Here is a 24,082-nt window from a genome sequence, read left to right as displayed (position 1 = left end):
TGAGCCACTGGAGAAATAAGGACATAAAGCCTCATACAAAGCCATTTCAAGGGTAGTTGATGATGTTTTTCGAACAACAGCATTGAATTTATGATAATGTTTCTCATTGAAAAAAGCCTCCTACACAGACATTTTTCTTATCCTGTCAGACAATCCTCCCCAACGAACGTCAGTTAAAACAAACAGCTATTTATCACTCATAGCGTGCTTCCAAATGTTGGAAGTCTGCGATAACTCTGCACTTTGCAGTCAAAAAAATGATCGTGAGACAGCAAACTACTAAGGTGGGCTTTCAACGAGTGTGTCAGCTGACTATCAAAATAGACCGTTGAATAGTAGGGGTCATATTAATCGCCCCAAGAGAGACTGTTTAGCTAATGATTACAGCTTTTCATTACACAATTACCTCGCGTTGATTGGTTACGTAGTAACTTTCCCGCCACCCCCATGCATTGGATAATTAAAAAAAAAAACACCAGTGAAAACACACTGTAAAAAAACCCGCGCTCTAAAGCCGCTCAAGGGCCTACATTGAAAGCGGTCCTTATCGCTCTCGCAAAACAGACGTCCCGCAATATAGATTTCATCTTCCTTGCAAACAGGTTCGAATGGCGCTTGACTAGTCTTCGCCGCGGAAGTTGGCGGCTTTGATCCACGTTTCGGATGGATCATTTTCAATGTTCTACCAGCTTTTTGGCTTTGATGGTATCATTCAGCGCCATAGCAACTTCAAAAGGTAGCATTGAATGTATATATATTTTTTTTACATAAAGCTTATTCTTTCACCCAATTCAGAACTTTCATAAAACCTTTGAGAGGCTTCGTAATCATTTATTTACCGGTTGAAATCAATACAGGTTCACCTAACGTCATTGACGCAGGTGCTCAAAGTATCAGCCGAGGAGTTCACAATGGCGTCGCCTTTGCCAAATTCAAGGCCCACAAGTTCTCGTACCTAAACGTCACAAGTCTTGGTACTGATTATGTCCTCAATGGGAAAGAATGTGGCGTTGCATGTGTTAACATACCATCATGTTTCTCCTTTAACCTGGCTGCATTTTATGACATCAACGTAAGAATCTTATGTGAACTACTCCCATCGGACAAGTACAACAACTCGGACAAGTTCATCAACAGCCAATCTTTCCATCACTTCAGTATTGGGGTAAGTATTTCGCTATGACAAACTCTTCAAATGCATTCTGATAACAGATTTTTTTTTCTTTGTAAACTAATATCTTCAAGTTCTTGGGAGACATTGGATCAAACTTTTAAAATTCTTCAGCAGCAATGTATAATGTCAATACAAATGTCCTAAATAGAACAGAATCACTGGATAAATGACTTGAGAGACCTAATTTTGTTCAACAGACATTTACAAGAAAACACAAGCGCGAATACGACACTGATTAGGTTTGACCTACTAAGCTCGTAAAACAAAGCTAACAGCCTGGTTAACTCAGCGTATGACGTTTTATGAAACAAAACACATCCACACAAAACGATCTCTCTACTTAATTTTTTTTTCGAGCGAAAACTGCGCCCTCATTTTTTTCTACAGAAATATTAGGGTAGAAAAAATATATAAAGGATATGACAAGGGGGCCCAAAGGAAATAAATTTTAATTCCGAGTAGTAAAATCAATATTTTACGAACGAGCGCAGCCTGTTAAAAGGGATTAAAAATAAATATAGTAGAATAATTGACTTGAGAGGTATAATATCGTTCAACCTACAATTAGGGATAGAGACAGCGACAAACTAAAGACTCTAATCGAACTTAGTAGGTTAGACCTTGAAGCTCGTAAAACAAAGCTACAGCTAACAAGCAGCCGTTAACTTCCTGTCTCATTTATTTTTCATGAAGCATAAAATATCCACACAGGAAGATCTTGTCATTTCAAATTTTCCGCAAATAAACTGCCCACTCATTTTCTCTACAAAAATTGCCTGATATACGAGTACCGCGACGATATGAAATTCTATTTTTTTTGTTTTCAGCAGCAAAAGCAACACCTTACGAACAAGCGCGGCGGTAAAAAAATTAAATATAACGAAATACCTGGTTGTTTTCCATTTCCTTGAACTTATTCTCCATGAACTTGTGAGGAAGAAAAGTAGAAACCTGTAAATGAAACAGAAATTTCCATCGGCAAAGTTTCCAACAGGAAAACAGGATCCTTCTCTGAAGAAGCCTATTTTTGTTCCACCGACAATTACGAGTAAACACAAGTAAAAACTCAAGTCTCCAGTCGAACAGAGTAAGTTAGATCTTGAACCTCGCACAACAAAACCTAACAAACAGTTAAATCCCTCTCTAATTTATTTTCCATGAAGCAAAAGGTCGGAAGATTTCGTCTACTCTTTTATTCCGGCAAAAAATCAGTTTAGGGCCGATTAAGGAAGCAGATTTACGGATGTTAATTTGGCTAATTTAAGAAAAAAGCTATATATGGCTATCTTGGAGTCATGAGTTACATAAGGCGATTTTGACATTTTTAGTTATCTTTATATAAGATTATTTGCCCACATGCTGACATTGATCCAATGTTTGTGTATTCTATAGAAAAAGCAACCCAAAAATACAACACTTTTTGTACTCCAAAAAAATGTTAATGCAAAACGTGTTTAATCCGGTTTCACCACTGTCACTGATAATTCGTTTTCTTTTGAACTTTTATTGGTCAGTCTAACTTCTTTCCTTATTCAAATTCGAGAAAACCTTCAATGATCCTTCTCGGCACTGGCAGAAAAAGGGAACGTTCCTGTACTTGTACTCGGTTCAACTTTCGATATCGTCGTAATTTAATCCACTCTCATTTTTTGAGAACACAGAATCATCACGCAACCAGAAGGTTCCTGTATCGTCGTAATTTAATCCACTCTCATTTTTTGAGAACACAGAATCATCACGCAACCAGAAGGTTCCTGTATCGTCGTAGTTTAATCCACTCTCATTTTTTGAGAACACAGAATCATCACGCAACCAGAAGGTTCCTGTCCTCCAGTTAAGCAAAAGACCACCATAAAGTTTCTATGGTTTAAACGCTAATAAACCACGTGGGATGTTGGAAGAACACGAGAAGAATTCGTAAATCACAAGTCACAGGCGAGTGATTTACGAATTCTTCGAGTGTTCTTCCAATATCCTAAGCGGTTTATCAGCCTATAAACCATAGAAACTTGTGGTCTATTGTTTTCATATAATAATTCAGAAGACACGCAAAATTTCCATGAGTTTACTGGCACAATAAACTATAGCTGATTGACCAATCAGAGCGCGCGCATTCATTTAATTATTATATAAATCCTGATAAAACGGCCGAAATGTGTTGCCGTCGGTTTTCTCGGAAATAGCCGAATAGTTACTAAACGAATTTATACATATATATTTTTGTCCAGTTATTAGCACAATTTCATTGGTGGAATATTATTGTCCTCAAGATTCTGTAAGAGAAGTTTTTAAGTGCAGAATTAGTTAAACAATTTCTTGTCTAAATGAAGTTGGGATATGGTTTTGCCGAAATGTTTTCCACCATCGATCAAAGTGAATTCACTCCCAGCGGAAAAGCTTTCAGTCAATTTCTTTTTCTTTTTCCTACCTTTGAAACTTCTTTGTCGTTAGCGAAATAAAACGCAGAGTCTTCATTAACCATGCTGGTGTTTATTGGGCCTGCCTTAGCTTTGAGCTTAGCTTGCCTTCAGTTACTAAATTTCAGTTTATTTCTTAGCTTTAGCTTAGCTTAGCTTACCTTAGCTTTGCTTAGCTTTCCTTCGATTACTAAATATCAATTTATTTCTTAGTCTCCATGTATGAGTGGACCATGCCAGAACGGTGGATCTTGCGTGTCAATTTATGAGAAGAACAGCTATCTGTGCCTTTGTGTGAAAGGATACACAGGAAGTACTTGTGAAACAGGTAAGAAGACGATAACACTTGAACAATGATCGCGTAAATATAATTTTAAAATCAAAAATGTTGTTTGACTACACCAGAACTTAGTTTCTTTTTTTCTTTTAACCCTTTATAATTTACATTTTGAGCCTCTCAAGTTATCTGGGTTTAGACAACTATACCCTAGGCTTAAGGGGGAAAAATTTCCATAAATGGTTATATTTATAGCAGTAGCGATTATATAGGCCTTGCGGTATTTAAGACGGCAGGTGGCAATAAGTCTCCCAGTGAACAAGCAATCGTCTGTGGAACAAACATTTCAAGGAGCAGATGCGTTACTTGCCCTTGACTCGATTATGATAATGGTGGACATCTGAAATCTTTTCTCAGTAGCAAACGTAAATTCCAACAGTTTTCAAGTACTTTCAAGCACAATGGTAGTGATCTTATTTGCCTACATTGTGTTCAGCAAGAATGGACTGTGTCCAAATTGTTGTGGTTATTTGAGGCGGACAGTTCGTAGGCGGATAGTAGACATTAGTAGAATTCTACTTGAACACTAATGCCAATCCTGCAATCTGATTGGGTGAGCCATTGCACACTATCAGCCATTAGTGTCCAGTGGCTTGGTGTGGGCGATAAAATTTCAACTTTTTCTCGTTTTTCCGAAGTTTTGAGAGAACATTTACAAACAAAAGGATAATTAAATTCCAGAGAAGACTGAAAAAGGACATTCACGGTTTCTGGAATTAAAAAAAAACAACTGGAATTTTTTGAACGAAACTGATAAGCGCGCGCACACAACTGAAAATTTCAAATTGACAACTCAGTCTGCGCGAATTCTCTAAAGCGAGAAGTTTAATATTCAGACCAGAAATATTTGAAGTCGTTTTTTGAAGCAAATTACAGTTAGAATTCTACTAAAACAATTAAACTATTTGCTCTCGATTTCTATGAGGTAATAGTTGTTTCGGCCTTCGGCCTCATTAACTCTCTCTCCCCTCAGAGAAATCTCAAGATCGAAATCTAATTGTTAAATAGAGTTTGGTCACCTTGAAATTAATTGAGGGCAACCTGAAAATAAAGAGATAATAATAATCCGTAAAGAAACAAGGATGGTTAAGGATGCAAAAGAATAACACACAGTACAAACGACGATCTGGAATAGTTTAGGCTGATTTTTTTTAAAATGCGCAAGCTGTGACGTAGTTCCAATTTTTAAACATTACTGTAGATTGATAGTGCTATCGCGGCTGGGTACAAATACAGTTGAGTTGTTAATTTTGCTTGGGCTCCGTCAAATATAACCTCATCTGTTAAAATTCTTCTCCTTTCAAACTTCTCTTCTAAAGCAGATATCAATGACTGTGCAAGTCATCCCTGTAAGAACAACGGGACCTGCACAGACCGAGTGAACGGATTCGACTGCAGCTGCGCACCAGGATTTAATGAAACGCGATGTGAAAAAGGTAACTGTTAGTTACATGAAAAATATGAGCAAATCCAATATTTTCTTCATCATATTAGGTGATCATAATATGACTAAAATACAGACAATCAAAGAACGAATGGAAACGATATAACCAATTAGCATCTCTTTGCACTTTGAATTTGGTAATAGTCAGTCATTGGATTATGCTAAAAGAAAACGTGGAAATATAAATATGTGATTGTTTTCTCATGCGAATGCGTATTGTTTTCATTTCGAAATAAGTAACTGTAGTACATAATAAGATGAAACTTAGTGTTCAGTTTGAACAATATCGGACAGCAACGCTAACAATCCATCACATAAATAAAATTTCAAACTGTCATTAGCTCATTAGAAGACGGTTTTGAGTTTTTTTTGAACAAGAATGGCTGTTCTGTTGCCAAAGTATTGTTGTTATTTCAGGAGGCCAGTTCACGACGATAAATTAATATTGCTGTAAAATGAAAATTCGTTTGCGATACTTCAGCCATTGCAATTTTCCTTTTTTTCAACTTTCTTCAAAAACAGATATCGATGACTGCGCAAGTCATCCCTGTAAGAACAACGGGACCTGCACAGACAGAGTGAACGGATTCAACTGCAGCTGCGCACCAGGCTTTAATGGAACACAATGTGAAACAAGTAAGTACAGTTGAACCTCCCGTAGGGACCACCCAAAATGTCAGGCCTAGCTGGTCGCTTACGAGAGCTTAGAACATATTAAGTCAAAATTTACCTAATTAGCATATGGTAGCTGCAGACTCTTAACCCATGTTTTAAGTGTCTTATTCTTGTGCTTTCGATTAAAAAATATCCGGTACTTCCCGCAGCATTTCTCGATACTACCCAGGACTGCCATAATGTTACAACACCTTATTATCAATTTTCGCTCTATTATATGTCAAATCGTCGCTTAGGGGAGGTTGAAAAGAAAAGAAAATTTCAAACGTTTACTCTAAAAGTGGTCGCGGTCGCTTACGAGAGGTAGTCGCTTGTAAGAGGTTCCAAATATAGTGATTTGATTGGGAAACTTTTGGTATTTTGGAAAACAGGTCGCTGACGAGAGAAGGTCGCTTACGGGAGGGGGTCGCAACTAGAGGTTCGACTGTATTAGTATTTCGACTTAATAGGACTGCAATGCGTTCAGTTTCAGCATTAACAGCCAATTCTATTTGACCTCTTAACGTAACACGTTCCAGAAAAAAAAAAAAAGGGCTGAATATATGTAGTCAGAAAAACAACACAAAGCGTTAAAAAAGATCAGAGAAATTTGACATTTCAGAATGCGTTCGCGGTATACAAACTTGAAGTTGCTCCTGTTTATATTCCAGGCTCCGTCAAATATAACATCATCTGTTGTCTTTTTTTTTTTTTTTTTTTTTTCCTTTCAATTTTCTCTTCTAAAACAGGTATCGATGACTGTGTATGTCATCCCTGTAAAAACAACGGGACCTGCACAGACCGAGTGAACGGATTCAACTGCAGCTGCGCACCAGGCTTTAATGGAACACAATGCGAAACAAGTAAGTGTTAGTATTTCGAGTTTTAATAGGACTGCAATGCGTTCAGTTTATTAACAGCCAATCCTTTTTGACCTCTTGAAATAACACGTTCTAGAAAAAAAGGGTCTGACTAGATTTAGTCAGAAAAAGAACACAAAACATTAAGAGTGCCTGCCTGTAAAAATCAGACAAATTCTTAATTTCGCGGCAAGGGTCGAAAATTCGATTTCGCTCATATTCCTATGGTAAATAGGCTAGGACATGTCAAAAACTACTGGATAGCTTTTCTGGCAAAATATCCGTTTATATCAAAGAAATATACAAATTAACAAATTCCGTTAAAATCGCCATTTGACGCACAAGTTTATTAAGCAAGTTTGAGAGCCTCGCATGCAAAACCACATCATTCTTCCGTCTTTAAAACACTCAAATATTTTTCTGCAATGTTTAAATGTGTACTGGGTTGATTTTAGGGAATGTGGCGGTTTTTGTTGGCTGCAAAATAATTAAATTTCGAAAACATGTATCAAACCGTGATCAGCGTAATAATTTGGTGTAGTGCAAAGCAAGCAACTATCTACAAATTACTTATCCGTTTTTGACTAAGATGCAGTGGTGATCATATGTGTCGAAAGAGGGTCATAGATTTATGGTATTCGACCATTAAATAAGTTGACAGTTGGCGATGTACATCGGACGTTGTGTAAACAAAAGCAAACTTCTGCTTTATGTGCGACGAATGGTGACAGAAACACGTCAAATCGGCTTTTGGACCTGCCTTTTACAGCAAATAAGGTTGAAACATTTCGAAATTATTAGCTCTGTGTCTATTTCAACTTAATATAGCTCAAGACGTGGCGCGTGCTAAAATATATGTCTAACACGTAAATTGAAATTTGACGATGGATGGTCAAATATCTGCATTTTTAACGTACTTTGAAAAGCTCTCCCGTCGCTCACAATCATTTGCCCAAAGAAATTTTTACAGGAATCTGTAGACCATCCTTCTGCTATTCAACCACCAGAAGCTTAATGCATTTGAAGGTTTCGCACATGGTGAAAATCAATTATTTTTACGAAGTACTTTTAAGTGAATGAAATACATGTTTTCGAAATTTAATTATTTTGCAGCCAACAAAAACCGCAACATTCCCTAAAATCAACCCAGTACACATTTAAACATTGCAGAAAAATATTTGAGTGTTTTAAAGACGGAAGAATGATGTGGTTTTGCATGCGAGGCTCTCAAACTTGTTTAATAAACTTGTGCGTTAACGGAATTTGTTAATTTGTATATTTCTTTGAAATAAACCGATATTTTGACAAAAAAAAAAAAATACTATCCAGTAGTTTTTCTAATGCCCTAACCTATCTACCGTAGAAATATGAGCGAAATCGAATTTTCGACCCTTGCCGAGTTATTTTCCATATTTATGGACAGGGACTCTTAAAAGAAAAAAAAGAAAAATTTGGCAATTGAGAATTAGTTGACGGTGTACAAACTCGTTGTTGTTCCTGTTTATATTCCGCGGGCTCCATCAAATACAACATCATCTGTTGTATGTTTTGTTTCTTTCAATCTTCTCTTCTAAAACAGATATCGATGACTGTGCAAGTCATCCCTGTAAAAACAACGGGACCTGCGCAGACCGAGTGAACGGATTCAACTGCAGCTGCGCACCAGGATTTAATTATAGGACACAATGTGAAACAGGTAACCGTCGCATAAAGGATCATCAACGTTTCGAAATACGTGATTAAATATATAACAGGGTCACAAGGCTGATAAACGATCGACACCCATTCAAACTGCGTATTCACTAATTGACAGCCATAGGAAAGTGGCAAGCAACGAGTTGATTTGTCACAGTGCATCCAACCAGCAGATAAACCAAACCAAAAATTAACCAAAAACTTATTTAACTAACTAACCAAGAATTATTTAACTAGATAGCTGGAGACTTGAATCTCTTTCCTTTCCCAGCAGAAATGTCCTTCTTCCGAGCTTATTTTCTATAATTCAATGTCAAAACAAAAGCAAAAAACAAAAAAAGCCAGCCAGAAGACACACGCTACACACGATTAGAGGTGGTACCTCGGTCATATGTTCACATCCAATGAGAGAAGAGAGGAGGATAGAGGAACAATTGGCTGGATGTGTATAGCTCCAGACCGAATTTGTTCCTTCAGTAGAGAGAAGGAATGAAGGAAGAAGGTCTTGTTCTAGAAAACAGTTGTTTAAAGGAGCGGATCCCTGGCATACCCCTGAGTGGATTATGATAAAGCTGCACATCCCAGAGACGTTTCCACTCCCCTGCATAACAAACCTAAGTCTAAACATTTTGAAGTACTTTCCGACACCAGTGGTAATCATCTCCTCCCCATAGTAACTATATTGCTATACGAGCGGCTGATCTGACTCCCATTTATTTTGTCTATTTCAGGCTCTATACCGGTTGCGATAGACTACTTGCGGTAAATAGTGAAAAAAGTAAACTTCCATATCGGCATCAATTCTAAATAAAGGACACCGTAGCTTTGCTAAACTGGCAATTTGAAATTACTTACATTATTAAAAAAAAAAAAAGAAAAACTTTTCCTTACATTTCCTTGCTTTTCCGCGATGTCAGAAAATCGCCTTTTGCTGTCGACATGTATGCTTTTGGATAGTAGCCATTAGGTCATTGCACACAAGTTTTATAAGTCCTTGTTTTTACTCCTTCTTATTGCAGGTTTGTTTTACCATTCGGCTGTAATAGGTGGAAATGTATCTTACCAAAGTCGTCTTTCTCAGTTCCTGACGCCTGCTGTTGGATTGAACCCTCTGTGGGAGCTCTGTTACCGCGCCTCCACTCACGGCTGGGCTGTCATTAGCTTTCACAAAAGGTGTGATGGCAAAAATCACACGGTTACCATCATCAAAAATGGACAGTATGTGTTTGGAGGATACACTGACATTCCCTGGGGTATGATGATTTCGCTGTTTCGAATAATCTAAAATCAATTTTTTTTGCATTCATTTGCAATTGAAAGGCCACGGGCAAGAACGTCCCCTAGAGTTTTTGGCCATTTTGAAAGTGCTCAAAAATAGCTGAGTTTTGGCATGTGGGCTTCGTTTTACCTGAGAAACATTGCGCTGAACTTTTTTTCGCTGGGGTGCTCTTCGTTCTCGAGAAATAACGTATGCAAAAAACTCAGTTTTCCAAGCGGCATCTTTTGGAGATCTTTTGTTGAACGAAAAACAAAAGAAACCTTCTTATTATTTTGTTGAACAGCAAACAGGCAGACTGTTTATAGTGTATTCCACTGAATCTTACCTGTCTTTAAGTCAAAGGAAAATAGTATATAGAGCGGAAATCTAGGAACAGATTGTTTACATCGGTTATTGTGACGTGAACACAACACGTGAATCGATCGAGAGTCAAACGAAATACCATCGAACAAAAAAAGTGATGTGCCGCATTAGAGCTCTGTCAACTAATATCTTAAGCATTGTTCTAAAGTACCTTGTATGCCTGCCTGGTGGTTGAGAGGCATCATAAGGCTTTGATAAACCCATAAGTCATCAGCACGTTTTAAAGAATCAAAATGTATTCTGAAACTTCGAAGGCAGCCGATATACCGTAATCGTGTTATCGGCGTTCGAAGTCAGATCGAGCCAGGCAGAAAAGTCCAAGAGCAGTTCTTGCCCAAGAAAAATACCCTCTCGTGAGTTGTGCCCATTTGCCAAGCGTTGCTAGCGTCAAAGTTTGGAAAGCGGAGAACTGGTTTTAGACTTATAAGATTTGTCTTGTATCCACCGCCATGTTTTCCCGCGCACGAGGTGTAAAGACCCTTCCCGACATGCATTGCGATCACGTTCTGCGGACTTTTCTCGAACTGGTAACTAGATTGTTTCGGCTTTTTTTCATTTAAACATAATAATGGCCAACAAGTAGCGATCGATTGTAACATAGATCTGTGATACAGGTTGCGTTGATTTTATTTCATATCGGCATGATTTGTAGTGTTTTGAACTTTTGCCGAAAGCACGTAAGATTGAATACCGAAGCATGCGTCAGTTTAATGATGAAGCTTTTTTGTCTGAGCTAAATGAGGTCCCGTGGGAGACTGCTTACATATTTGACGACGTAGACGACCTGTGGGACCACTGGGCGAAGCTCTATAACGAGGTGCTTGATAAGCACGCGCCACTGAAGAAAAAGCGTGTAAGAGGAGATCAATTACCATGGATCACCCCAGAGCTCAACACGAAATCTCTCGCCGGAATCGTCTATTCAGGCTTCACACCAGGAATCCTACAGAAGCCTCTTGGGAAGCCTACAGAAAACAAAGAAACAGGGTCACTTTGTTAAAAAGAAATGGCATGAAAACACCACGGTGAATTTTGGAGTAAAATGAAACCCCTCTTACCGAACAAAGGAAGGAAGCAGTCAAAAATCATCTTGATGGAAGTCGATGGTGTAGTCACCGATTCTCCGGCTGTGACTGAAATCTTTAACGAATATTTTCGTGATGTGGCGGTGAATGAAGGGACTGACAGAACTATTGAAGACTTTGCTGACCACCGGAGTGTTAAGCTTATTACTGAGAAGGGCGATACACAATCATTTAGCTTCTCGACTGTGAACGAGAATTATCTGAAAAACATCTTGGACAGACTCAACCCAAGGAAGGCTGTCGGCTGTGATTCTATCTCCCAGAGACTTTTGTGCATATCTGCTCCAGCCATAGCGCAACCGCTTACCAGACTAATCAATCACTTCATTACTAACAGTCTGGAAGAGCAGCAATATCTCTCCAGTTTTTAAGAAGAATGATGAGACAAAGAAGTCCTGCTATCGCCCTGTGTCTATTTTGACGGCCCTGTCGAAGCTATATGAGCGTGTTGTAGCGGACCAAGTTTACACCGCATTTGTACCAAAGCTCTCACCCAACCTCTCTGGATATCTTAGTGGACACTCCTGTTGTACTGCTTTGCTGAAGACAGTGGAAGATTGGCGATTGAGTCTTCACGAGAGGGAGGCGGTTGCCACTGTTGCAGTAGATCTGAGTAAGGCTTTTGACTCTGTGTGCCATACCCTTTTGCTCGCGAAGCTGAAGGCGTACGGTTTTACTGAACAAGCTCTGGACCTAATTTCATGTTATTTAACAGGACGGAGGCAAAGAGTCAAACTTGATGGGCATGTCTCTTCTGACTGGAGAATTGTGAGAACCGGAGTCCCGCAGGGGTCACTCCTAGGCCCTCTTCTATTCAACATCTACATTAATGATTTGAATTATGAAATCACCAACACGTCCTTGCAGCTCTATGCGGACGACACCACAGAGTATGTATCTAATGCTTCTCCTTTAGTCCTGGAATATGTTATTAACAGTGATCTCAGTATATTATCATCGTGGTTCAGACAGAATTACTTGGAAATAAACAGTGCCAAAACTCAGGCAATGGCCATCGGTCCAAAGCTTTATCATTATGATTTTCTTGTAAATAATAAGTCTGTGGACAGTACAGAGACACTAGAGATTCTCGGTGTTACATTAGATCGTAAGCTTAATTTTATGCATCATGTAAAGGAACAAGTGAAAAAAGCATGCGCTAAAGCAACTGATTTGCGAAGAATACGCAAATTTATACCGATAGATGTTATGGGCCGTCTATATAAAGCGTTTATTTTACCACATCTAGAGTATTGTGGGCCCTTATTGCTTGGTGTGGGCAACACTCAGGCTAATAAACTAGAGGACACGAACTATTGTATTCTTAGATCGATTTTAGGCTTTGGTAGGCAAACCCCTTATGAGTTCCTTTTGAAGACTGTAGGCATTAGCTCGTTAGAACAGCGCAGGAAATTTCAGGCCTTAGTCCTTGTGTATAAATGCATACATAATCAAGCTCCAAGCTATATTCAAGATCTCTTTAATTTTAAAGTAAGCTCATATAACCTAAGGGGGTCCGGTACAATTTTGGAGTTGCCTAGATGCAATTTGGAATGGCGGCATAAGTCTTTTTCCTTTATAGCCGCCAGGATTTGGAACTCAATACCTCCATCTGTAAGGGACGCTAACGACCTTTTAACTTTTAACGATTACTAGGTAATTATTTTAGGTTTAAATAACTCATTTCTTATTATATTTGTACATAACTATTTTACGCATCTATTGTATATTACATATTTACATAGATTATTTAATCCTATTTCTTCTTTTTTTTCTTTATACAATTTTGAGTTCACCACACGTTTTAACGAGCGCTTGCGCTCCTAGGTGTCGCGTGGTTAAATAAAGTATTGTAAGTATTGTATTGGACATGCAGACGTATGGAGACCCGTACGTTGCGCAGAAGGGTTAATTTGTTCATCTGTTTGCTCTATTTATAGAGCGTTTTCACGTGAAGTCATCAAATTCTTAAATCCAAAACTAAAGAGCCACAAAAGTTGTTATCCTCATCAGGCATAAGAAGTACCAGCGCATTTTGAATTTTGAAGTTATGGCGGTGCGTGATATAAAGCTACGATCGCGTTTGTCGAAAAATATGTATTTCTCTCGTGATTTTTAGCCATTTAAAGCGTTGCTGTATTTGGAAAAGTGCTTATTTAATGTTTATTTGTTCAGTACAGATAATCATTGTCCCAGATAACCAAAGTAAGTTCCAGATGTTAACACTATTTTCCGGCCGCCTTATTGGTGTACCACAGAACAGCAACATGGCGGCTCCATACTAGGCTCTGTAAATTTGCGCGGAACATTTCGACGAATGTCTCAACTTTGGGACAACGCACACACCTTAAACTTGGAGAACTGTCTTCTTTATTTATCTTCAGTAATATCACAATTTCTTGATCTTATCTACTGAATGGTTTTTGATATTATTTTTTATTGCGTGACAATAAAAACGCTCTATATGCCCTCTTCTTTGACTGTTTAGTAGTGGCATCTACGTTAATTGCTGTATTTGATTTGACTATCCTAGTTCGCCAAGGTAGTTTCGATGTTTATCAGCTGACTGAACATGGCGTAAGAGTCCTGGTTTTTAATATTATTATTTCACTGTTTTCTAAGTGAAATGAACATCCTTGCCGTCACGCGTTAACGTGAAATCAACATTTTTACCTATTCAGACCTGAAATCAACATTTTTGAGTTTATACGTTGCGTGAAATTAACATTTTGCTGTTTTTAAGTGAAATCAATATCCTTGCCGTCACCCGTTAACGTGAAATCAATATTTTTACCTGTTTAGAGCTGAAATCAACATTTTTGAGCTTATACGTTGGTGAAATTGACATTTTGCTGTTTTCTACGTGAAATCAACATCCTTTCCGTCACGGGGTAACGTGAAATCAACATTTAAACCTTTTTTGACCTAAAATCAGCATTTTTGAGCTTATACGTTGCGTGAAATTGACATTTTGCTGCTTTCTAAGAGAAATCAACATCCTTGCCGTCGCGCGCTAACACGAGTCAATATTTTAACCACTTTTGACCTGAAATCAACAAAATTGAGCTAATCTACGTTGCGTGAAATTGACAATTTGCTGGTTCTAAGTGAAATCAAAGTCCTTGCGGTCGCGGCGGGCCGATCCTTTGTTATAATAAACCGAGGCGAGACTTCGACTTATAAAAAAGGCTTGGCTTGGCTATCATAACAAAGGATCGGCTCTGTTTATCATAAGAAAGACCCGGCTTCGTTTATTTGAAGGACTCGGCAGGAAAAGGGCGTTAGGTATTTTAATCAAAAGTGAACTTTGACAAAAACGCTCCAAATTTCGCATGCAGTTTTGTTCTGGTGTGTTAAGCAATGTCCCGTAGTTTTTGCGCTAAAGTTTGCTTCCTTTTCGAGATATTGCGTATGCAATAAACCACTCGGTTTTTCCAACCTGTGTGCCTTATTTGCATACGTTATTTCTCGAGAACGAAGAGCAACCCAGCGAAAAAAGCCTCAAAGCAATGGTTCTCAGGGGAAACGAAGCCCACATGCTAAAATTCAGCTAGTTTTGAGCACTTTCAAAAATGGCCGAAAAATCCAGGGGACGTTCTTACCCGCGGCCTTTCATATCCTCCCTCATCATAGGCCTGCAATGCGTGCAGACAGCTTTATTATCTAGCTCGCTGCACGCATTGCAGGCCTATGATGAGGGACTATAATATTATGTGTTCAAAGGACCATCGACTAACTTGTAGATTATTAAGATATCCTGTTTTATTTAAGTTAGTAACATGAGCTCTCAGTGCGTTTAAGGAGGTTCAAAAATTTTTTCCGGTTTACTGGGATTTTAAATCTCTGCTACTCCTATTTCAATATGCCAAGCAAAGCCCGGTTTAATAAGGAGAACCAAGGTACTCACTTAGCATGCAAGGTACTGATTGTAGCTGACTCCACGAACGTCGTAACATTTTCAACTTCTAGTTGTAAGGTTTCGAGTTGTTAATCCTTTCTTCGGCCATCAATATTTCTGCTGAAATGTTCTTGTTTTTCAGACACTGATAATAGATGTGGTTCCACCTCCAATGTGTGCATATTTTCACTCCGCGACAGGCGGGACTCGAACGCATGAGCACTGCACTGCACTGCACTGCAGCGGTATCGCACAGATCATGGGTTTGAACCCCGTTCAGGCCTGAATTTTTTTTAGGCTTTAATTTCACAACTGCTTAAGTTCTGTGTATAACTACGATTTTTAATCATGTCTTCATATCTTTCTCCGCATTTTGAATATATAATATTTTGTATATTTACTTGTATGTTATTATTTTTTTTTACTTTTCTTCCCTTCTCTTCAGATACGAAAAGTGTTAATGGTAGTTATGGTTACACTTCCAATGCGTTCATATTTTCACTCCGCAATAGAGAAAGTCTGGCTCCATTTAAGAGCATGGTGACGAACCCATCACGTGCAATTGTCATGTACTCAGGTTATGGTCCAACATTTCATGGTGACATCTACATTGCTGACAATGCAAGCAATAACACTAATTCATACACATACTTTGGCGACACTTACTCTCTTCCAAGTGGAGTACAAGACCGACTCACAATCCTGGCTGGGACTTATAACTTCTCACCTGATGAGGTGGAGGTGTTTTATCTTGGTTGACTTACCCTAACATCCCCTTATTCACGCTTTGAACTCGTGCATAAAATAACAGAAACAAGCAAAATAATTAAAACGAATTAGGTAAGTTGCTTTTTTATGTTTTGAGCTGTTTTGGAACCAATACAAATAAGTCTTGACCATTTTATTTCAATTTTAACTTCATTACTGAGCTAGACCTAACTTGTTGTCATTATTTATTTGGCCTTTATTTGCTTGCATGAGTATTTTTGATAGTACTATGAGATTTATTCTTAACTTCCCACTTTTGTTGTTGTGGTTCGCTGTTGTTGTTAGGAAAAGATCTCATTGATCTGCTGATTTTTTTTTGCTTGGGGTGGGGGGTTGGGGGTGGGGGGTTAGTTTGGGGTGGGGGATGGGAAGCAACCGTAGCCTAGTATGTGTATAGCTGGTTTTCACATGACGTCACTAAAATTCAAACTACAAAACTATTAACCTTCCTGAGATTTTATTTTAATGATGTGTAAGAGCAGCTGAAAACTAATATTCATACAAATTTTCGCTCCGAATGGGTTCTTGGATTTGTGATACACTACGCTTGAATTTCTAAGCTTTTGCGTGACTTGGCATTTACATGACGGCTTAGAGAGCTGTCACGATGGTTAAAAAAAAAGTGACTTATTTCGGGGAATTTGGCTATCTGAACAGTGTATGTCTTAGAAAAAGTATTATTTTAATACTTTAGAGTTCCTCCAGGGATAAATTCACGCTTTTGTAGCAAAATTCAGTGATAGATATTTCTGTTGGTTTCCGGCCGCCATGTTGGTGCCCCTACGGATGGGCCGCACCAACATGGCGTCTCCATGCAAATCTCTATAAATTTGGGTAAAAAATTTCTCCGCATATCTTGCATAAGAAAAATTGCTGTAACCAGAATCTTGGCGAAAGTCTTTGCATATTTACTTTCTTTCATTTCCCAGATTCTGGACTTAATCTATTGAACGGTTTTGATTTTTATTTTGATCTATTTTGAATGGCGTGACACTGAAAACCAGCAATTACGTGGGACGCCGAATATTTTCCTGTTCCGATAGGGGACTGGCTGGGATAATTACCGGCGAAGTATTAGCGCAAAAACCGGAATAAGCTCTGGCGGTTGCAAACATTTTTGCCTTGCTCTCTTGCAAGATACTATCGACAACAAGACTTCTGTTCTCACGAAAATTTTGTGAACTCCATATTTTACTAATAGCTGAGGGTCTCAATGGCGGTTACTATAGTTTTACGGTTTACATTTAAAGATGGTTTTTTGACGGTTGACGATTAATTTTTGAGCTGTTTGATGATAGACGGTAAAAGTTCAGTGATGAAAGGTAGCCTGAGAAAATTAATTAATTAATTTCTAAGCCCTTTGATGGTTAAACAGCATTTCTTTCCGTTTCTTGGTGTCCCACCAAGATTGGCGCTTTGGCGTTTTTCTGTATTTAATCCTTGATATTTCATTGTGATATCTCTTATCTTTTTATAGCACGAAGGAATGTATAGTTGCCCGAGGAAACTTTTTTTTTTTTTTTTTCTAACGAGCTCAGTCGCGTTACTTAAAGTTTTTTCGGCCACGTACAAACTTATCTTTAAATTCGAATAAACCTAAAATTAAAAGTTATTATACTAGGATAGAAAAACACCAAAGAGTTATATAAGAATAAATCATGAAGGAACAAGGATTGTTAACGATGGAGAAGATTCAAACGGATTACAAACGACGAACTTGTAAAATTTGGGCCAAGCCTTTCTTGATGCCCAAATCGTGACGTATTCCTTTAATCAATGCCGAAATTAGTAGCCATAACGTAAAGCTGTGAAGCGACAGCAAGAAATTCCGTCTGTAGACACCCTTGAAATCAAGGTTTTATATCAGAAGTGTAGCAGCTCTCGTGAGCTTGTAATTCTCTTCATTGTTAGCAGCTGTTATTGTTTTAGGGCTAGGGGCATTGTTTCTCTTGTTTGTTCTATAGTTCTCTCAGAGCGTATCAAGCCATTCATGTAAGACCTTACGGGAGCTTTTACATCACACTTTTTTTATCACAGTCAGTAACATGCTCCTAATTAGCGAATGCTTGACTGTGTTTAAGGTATCACTATACCCCAGATGACCATTATTCGTTGGCGTCGCGTTGTGGTCGAACGCTTGACGCAAACTGACCCCAGTTTCTGAAAGCTTTTTTGCATAAAAAAATTGTAGACTTCGAAGGTATATTCGTTAAAATCAAAAACCAACTACAGTGGCCGATTTCCTAAAGTACAGAGGTCGAGTAATCAAGTTCGTTTCCGGTCGGATTTTAGCCGGAGTAAGCGACCAACATCGCTGTGTCTTCTTGACACTTTTCTCTGAAAAAAAGAAAAACGGCGTTAGGAAGTTTTAATTACTCTTCTGTTTTTTTCTGGACACGCGGTTACACTTTTTGAGAGTGTATTCCCTTCGCTAAAATAATCATAACTATTGACAAAAAAAAAAATAGAAATAGAAATTCACGACAGGGTTTTTTTGCCTGATTATCGGGTGACATTCTGTCCAAATTTCAGCGTCAAACGTTGAAAACTGACAGAAAACGAACCCAAAATATGCTTTTCACTTGCTGAAATTTTCGTTTAGAGATATGAAGGAAAATATACTTTGGGGCGTTCTTCCGGTGTAATGAGATAAATACACAAAAGGTGTGAAAACGACGGCACGTTGATTGATAAAGTGAGGGCTCATTTTACTTTAAAAATAGAGCTTGCCATATACAAAGGTTAGGAGTCTCAAATGTTGCCTATCCTTTGCAAGATCTGAATGCTACCGCTCGCGCACCCAGGTTAGTGAGAAGATAATTTTCGCTTCTGTCTCTTCTTTTCGGTTTTTCAGTAAAACGCATTGGCTTTAGAGATGCCGTTGACAACGAAAAAGCGCACTCGTTCACAACGTGAAGGCCGTGTAGAGAAGACCCAAGAGATACCGATTGAGTCGATGTTACCGTTACTGTTTCGAACGGCGCCAAGGATGTAATTATAATTATGCTTAGAGAATTTTAAACGTCTTCCTCGTCCAATGCGTGCAACTTCTCCTTCCAGGAACCTTTGTGGTTAGCAGCTAACGCATCAGCTCAATTTTGATTGAAAATTTTTGAAACCATTTCCCCCCGACTTTTTCCTCTGTGGACTCTGTGGTGCTTTCTTTGCACTTAAAAATGGACATGAACTTTTGCGTTTCTTCGACGACTTAAATCCACATTCTACAAACGGATAACACTCAGAACAGCTCGTCGGCTAACAGACACAAACGTTTGAGAATCGTACTACATGAAAATCATTCACGCAACTTTTTAATGCAACTTAACTTCCCGTGAGAAGCCGTTGACAGCTATTGATCAGAATTAATTCACGCAAAGAATCGTTTTTCCTTGATAATTTAGCTTGGAATCATTTTTTTTTTTTTTTTTTTTTTTTTCATAGAGTTTTGTTTAAAATGGAAGAGCGCAATAAGATCTATCTCGAAGAGCGAAAAACACCATTTTGGGGGGAAAATGGTCAATTTTGGGGTATACTGATACTTTAATTAATAATAAAAAGATAGTCATTGTAATATAAAACGTAGGTAAATAAAGGACTCGTGTGCACATGTATCATGCCGTAGAGTTCCAAAAGCAGCGATCCCCACCTTTAAGTCTAGCGATGACTTCTCCTAGCACCTTAAAAGTGCAAAATTTTAAGAACTCAACCGCAAAGTTTTTGTTCAGATTGAAACTGGACATTATTAAGTTAGATAAACATATATTTTTGCACCGTATAGATTCACTTGCAGGTACATTGTAGTTTTTTTTTTTTTTTTTTTCCATTTTAAAACTACAGTGAAAGTTGCTTAGTCGAAATTCTACGGCAGCATGAGATCATTCATTATATTGTTAAGACAGGTTTACACCGAGTCGATTATGCAAGGATGTTATTAGCCTGTTCCAGGCTCTCGGTCAGTGGGGACGATCGAAAAAGCGAGCGGGCGATGAGCGGGATCAGCGACGAGCGGGTTCCGGAGAGAAAATGAAAGGGCGGGAAAGCCTTAAAGCATTGTTTTGAAAACCTCATTCCGCCCACTTGAAAAAAAAAAACGTTTTTTTTTCTGTCAAATGTCGAAATCTCAGTATTTTCGGTATCGAGTTACTCGCGCGATTTTCACGAGGCCACGCTGATCTTCACGGCATGTTATGTTCTTTTGCGAAGTCATGTCAGCCGTGAGTAGAATCTCTTCGAATGAGGAAGTCTCTGTGTAGGCGTACAGAGAATTACTTACCGGCAAATGATTAGATCCATATGGAGGATCAAAATCATGTTCTTGCCTGAACAAAGCCGCGTAAACAGCTACACTGTGTAGTGCCAGAACAAGTTATAGACCTAAACATCGACCTATAGAGGCAAAAGGTCGAAATCGGTGGAATTAATGGCGAGAAAATCTTTTCCACGGGCCAGGTTGATCAGGCACGTTCTTTGCCGTTCCATTCAGGTGTGAAATCTTGCAAACAATTCTCCACAGTATATCACAGTATGAGAAAATTTCGACTCCTCGAAATCACGCACGCATAACACGCTGTCTATGTTATGCTTCACATGGCTTCAGACAAACAGACAAGGTGCTGATGTGCACTGTTAAAACTAACCAATCACAGCGTATACCAGGGACTGGTATAACGGAATGAGATTTTTATTAAAAAAAAAAACAAACAAACAAAAAAAACAATGCTTACAGGCTTTCCCGCCCTCTCCTTTTCTCTCCCGGACCACGCTCATCGCCCGCCCGCTTTTTTGATCGTCCCCAATGACGTGGGAGAGCCTGGAACAGGCTAGGTTGTCATTTCCATTTGTAACCAATCATTAAACATACATAGCTTTTTTTTGTAGTTGTGTAATATGTAATGGTTTAATGAACATATTAATAAAGTTCCTCTGCAATTCTGCAAAGGTTTTGCGTTCAATTTGTGCGTACTGCATGCTGGAAGACTGTTCGTTTGTTTTTCAACTTCACCCTCTCACGATCCGCTTAAAGACTAATTTCCCCTCTTAAGAGCTTCTGCCTGAGAGACTGGAGACTTATGTACTTCAGTTTTATCTTCATTCATCGTTTTCCATCCGGGTTCTAGATATCAGCCCCATGGGGGTCCTGTGAGGTAAATTTTCCACCAAATTTTGGGAACTTTTTAACAACTCCCTCACAGAGTAAGAAATAATTTCAAATCATAGTTTGTGGAGGGTCCCCTCCACTAACTATGTTCAGACAAAACAAAGTCGTCCACGTAAAGCCCAATTCTTAGGCTTTTATCGGAAGAGATATTTGCTCGCAAGAATATTTTTCTCGCCCGCACATAATAGAGTACAACATCGAGAAATGTGTGGCAATTGACTTTGATTCGCCTATATCAATGGAAAGTAATGACACTTAACAGTAATTATAATCAGGACGCAGTAGGCTTACAGAATAGAACAATGCTTGAACTTGAGTGACTGGTACTAAGTATCGCTCAGTGTAAAACGCAGACTGCAGACTGAAAACTTTAGCTAAAATTCTAAACAAATATACATTTATTACCGCGGAGCGAAACAAGCGCTCTTGCCTTCGTTCGAGATACACATCGCAACAGGGAAACATTTTCAAGACGTAAAGTGTCCACTGAAAACTGATTTCCCCTTCGGTTCTTCTGCATGATGATTAGTAAGGTGATATGGAAAACAATTTCTTTTCTTTATTTAGAATATAGTCGATATTCGGAATATAGTTAAATTTCATTTAACGATATTCCGTATATTACTATACAGTTTGGTCGATAAAGGACATAAAGTTACAAATACAAGGAATATTAAATGTAGAAATAGGATCAACTCGGAAATAAAATCGGAGTTCCCGATGGGATTTCAACCCACGACCCTCTGTGATTTAGGCGGATTGGTTAACCACTGAGCCACTGGAGACATAAGGACATAAAGCCTCATACAAAGCCATTTCAAGGGCACTTGATGATGTTTTTCGAACAGCAGCATTAAATTTATGTTAATGTCTCTCATTGAAAAAAGCCTCCCACGGAGACATTCTTTTATCTCGTCAGACAATCCTCCCCAACGAACGTAAGTTAAAACAAACAGCTATTTATCACTCATAGCGTGCTTCCAAATGTTGCAAGTCTGCGATAACTCTGCACTTTGCAGTCAAAAAAATGATCGTGAGACACCAAAATCTTTCAACGAGTGTGTCAGCTGACTATCAAAATAGTCCGTTGAATACTGGGGGTCATATTAATCGCCCCAAGGATGACTGGCTGATGATTACAGCTCTTTATTACACAATTACCTCGCGTTGATTGGCTATGTAGTAACTTTAGTAACAGTTTTTCTTTTTTCTTTCTAAACTAATATCTTCAAGTTCTTGGGAGACATTGAATCAAATTTTTTAAATCAGTTATTCAGCAGCAATGTATAATGTCAATACAAATGTCATAAATAGAACAGAATCACCGGACAAATGACTTGAGAGGCCTAATTTTGTTCAACTGACACTTACAAGAAAACTCAAGCGCAAATACAAGAATGATTATGTTTGACCTTTTTTTAAAAGCTCGTAAAACAAAGCTAACAGCCAGGTTAACTCCATGTATGAAGTTTTATGAAACAAAACACATCCACCCAAGAAGATCTCTTTCCTTGATCTTTTTATTTGTTATTTTTTTATTACTTTTTTTTTTTTCCAGCAAAAGCTGCGCCCTCACTTTTTTCTACAAAAATAGTAGGGTACAAAAATATATAAAGGATATGACAAGGGGGCCCAAACGTAACAAATTTTAATTCCGAGTAGCAAAATCAATATTTTACGAACAAGCGCAACCTGTTAAAAGGGATTAAAAATAAATATAAAAGAATACTTGACTAGAGAGGCATAATATCGTTTAACCGAAATTTACGGATAAAAACAACGACAAACTAAAGACTCCAATCGAACTTAGTAGGTTAGACCTTGAAGCTAGTTAAACAAAGTTACAGCTAACAAGCAGTTGTTAACTTCCTGTCTCATTTATTTTTCATGAAGCATAAAATATCCACACAGGAAGATCTTGTCATTTCAAGTTTTCCGCAAAAAAAAAACTGCGCACTCATTTTCTTTACAAACATTGCCTGATATATGAGTGCCGCGAAGATATGAAATTCTATTTTTTCTATTTTTGTTTTTTGTTTTTTGTTTGTTTGTTTGTTTGTTTGTTTTTTTAGCAGCAAAAGCAATATCTTACGAACAAGCGCAGCGGTAAAAATTAAATATTACGGAATACTTGGTTAATTTTCATTTCATTTCTTGTGAGGAAGAAAAGTAGAAACCCTGAAATGAATCAGTAATTTCCATCGGCAAAGTTTCCAACGGGAAAACAGGATCCTTTTCTTAAGAAGCCCATTTTTGTTCCACCGACAATTACCAGTAAACAAAAGTAAAAACTCGAGTCTCCAATCAAACAGAGTAATAAGTTAGATCTTGAAGCTCGCACAGCAAAACTTAACAAACAGCTGAATACCTCTCTAACTTATTATACATGAAGCAAAAAAAGAAGGTCGGAGGATTTCGTCGACTCAACTTTTCCGGCGGAAAAAAGAAAAAAAAAAAAAACGATTTACAGTAGGGCCGATAAAACAAATTTGCGGATGTTAATTCGACTGATTTAAGGGAAAAAGTTACATATGGTTATCTTGGAGTCATTAGATTCATAAGATGATCTTGATTTTTTTAGCTATTTTTATTTAAGGTCATTTGCCCACATGCTGATATTAAACCGATGTTTGTGTATTCTATAGAAAAAGCAACCCAAAGTTACAACACTTTTTGTACTCCAAAAAGATGTTAATGCAAAACGTGTTTAACCCGGCTTTCGCCACTGTCACTGATAATTCGTTTTCTTTTGAACTTTTATTGGTCAGTCTAACTGTTTTCCTCAGTCGAATTCGCGAAAACATTTAATGATGCTACTTGACACTGGCGGAAAAAGGGAACTTTCCTGTACTTGTACTCGGGTGAACTTTCGACATCGTCGTAACTTAATCCACTCTTATTTTTGGAGAACACGGAATCATCATGCGACCAGAAGGTTCCTGTCCTCTAG

At 38.2% G+C, this 24,082-nt stretch overlaps 1 protein-coding gene across 1 annotated transcript; it reads left to right on the top strand.

Moving 5' to 3' along the window:
• The first annotated feature begins 663 nt into the window (after nt 1-663).
• LOC145494179 (uncharacterized) lies at nt 664-16,122 on the top strand. The gene is made up of 7 exons (XM_081473639.1): nt 664-736; nt 858-1,165; nt 3,805-3,919; nt 5,895-6,008; nt 6,776-6,889; nt 9,601-9,834; nt 15,652-16,122. The coding sequence occupies exons 1-7, from the start codon at nt 664-666 to the stop codon at nt 15,963-15,965; spliced, it is 1,272 nt and encodes a 423-aa protein (XP_081329765.1). The 3' UTR covers nt 15,966-16,122.
• The last annotated feature ends 7,960 nt before the right edge of the window (nt 16,123-24,082 follow it).

This window comes from Orbicella franksi, chromosome 8 (assembly GCF_964199315.1).
Source record: "Orbicella franksi chromosome 8, jaOrbFran1.1, whole genome shotgun sequence".
Lineage (NCBI taxonomy): Eukaryota > Metazoa > Cnidaria > Anthozoa > Scleractinia > Merulinidae > Orbicella > Orbicella franksi.
The sequence above is the reverse complement of the archived record's forward strand: the minus strand, read 5'-3'. Positions and strand labels throughout refer to the sequence as shown.

Bases quoted from the DNA above. Each gene is read 5' to 3' on its own strand.
- LOC145494179 (XM_081473639.1), top strand. From the start codon at position 664: ATGGATCATTTTCAATGTTCTACCAGCTTTTTGGCTTTGATGGTATCA. The intron at 737-857 runs GTAGCATTGAAT...AAATCAATACAG, and splicing joins CGCCATAGCAACTTCAAAAG to GTTCACCTAACGTCATTGAC. The intron at 9,835-15,651 runs GTATGATGATTT...CCTTCTCTTCAG, and splicing joins ATACACTGACATTCCCTGGG to ATACGAAAAGTGTTAATGGT.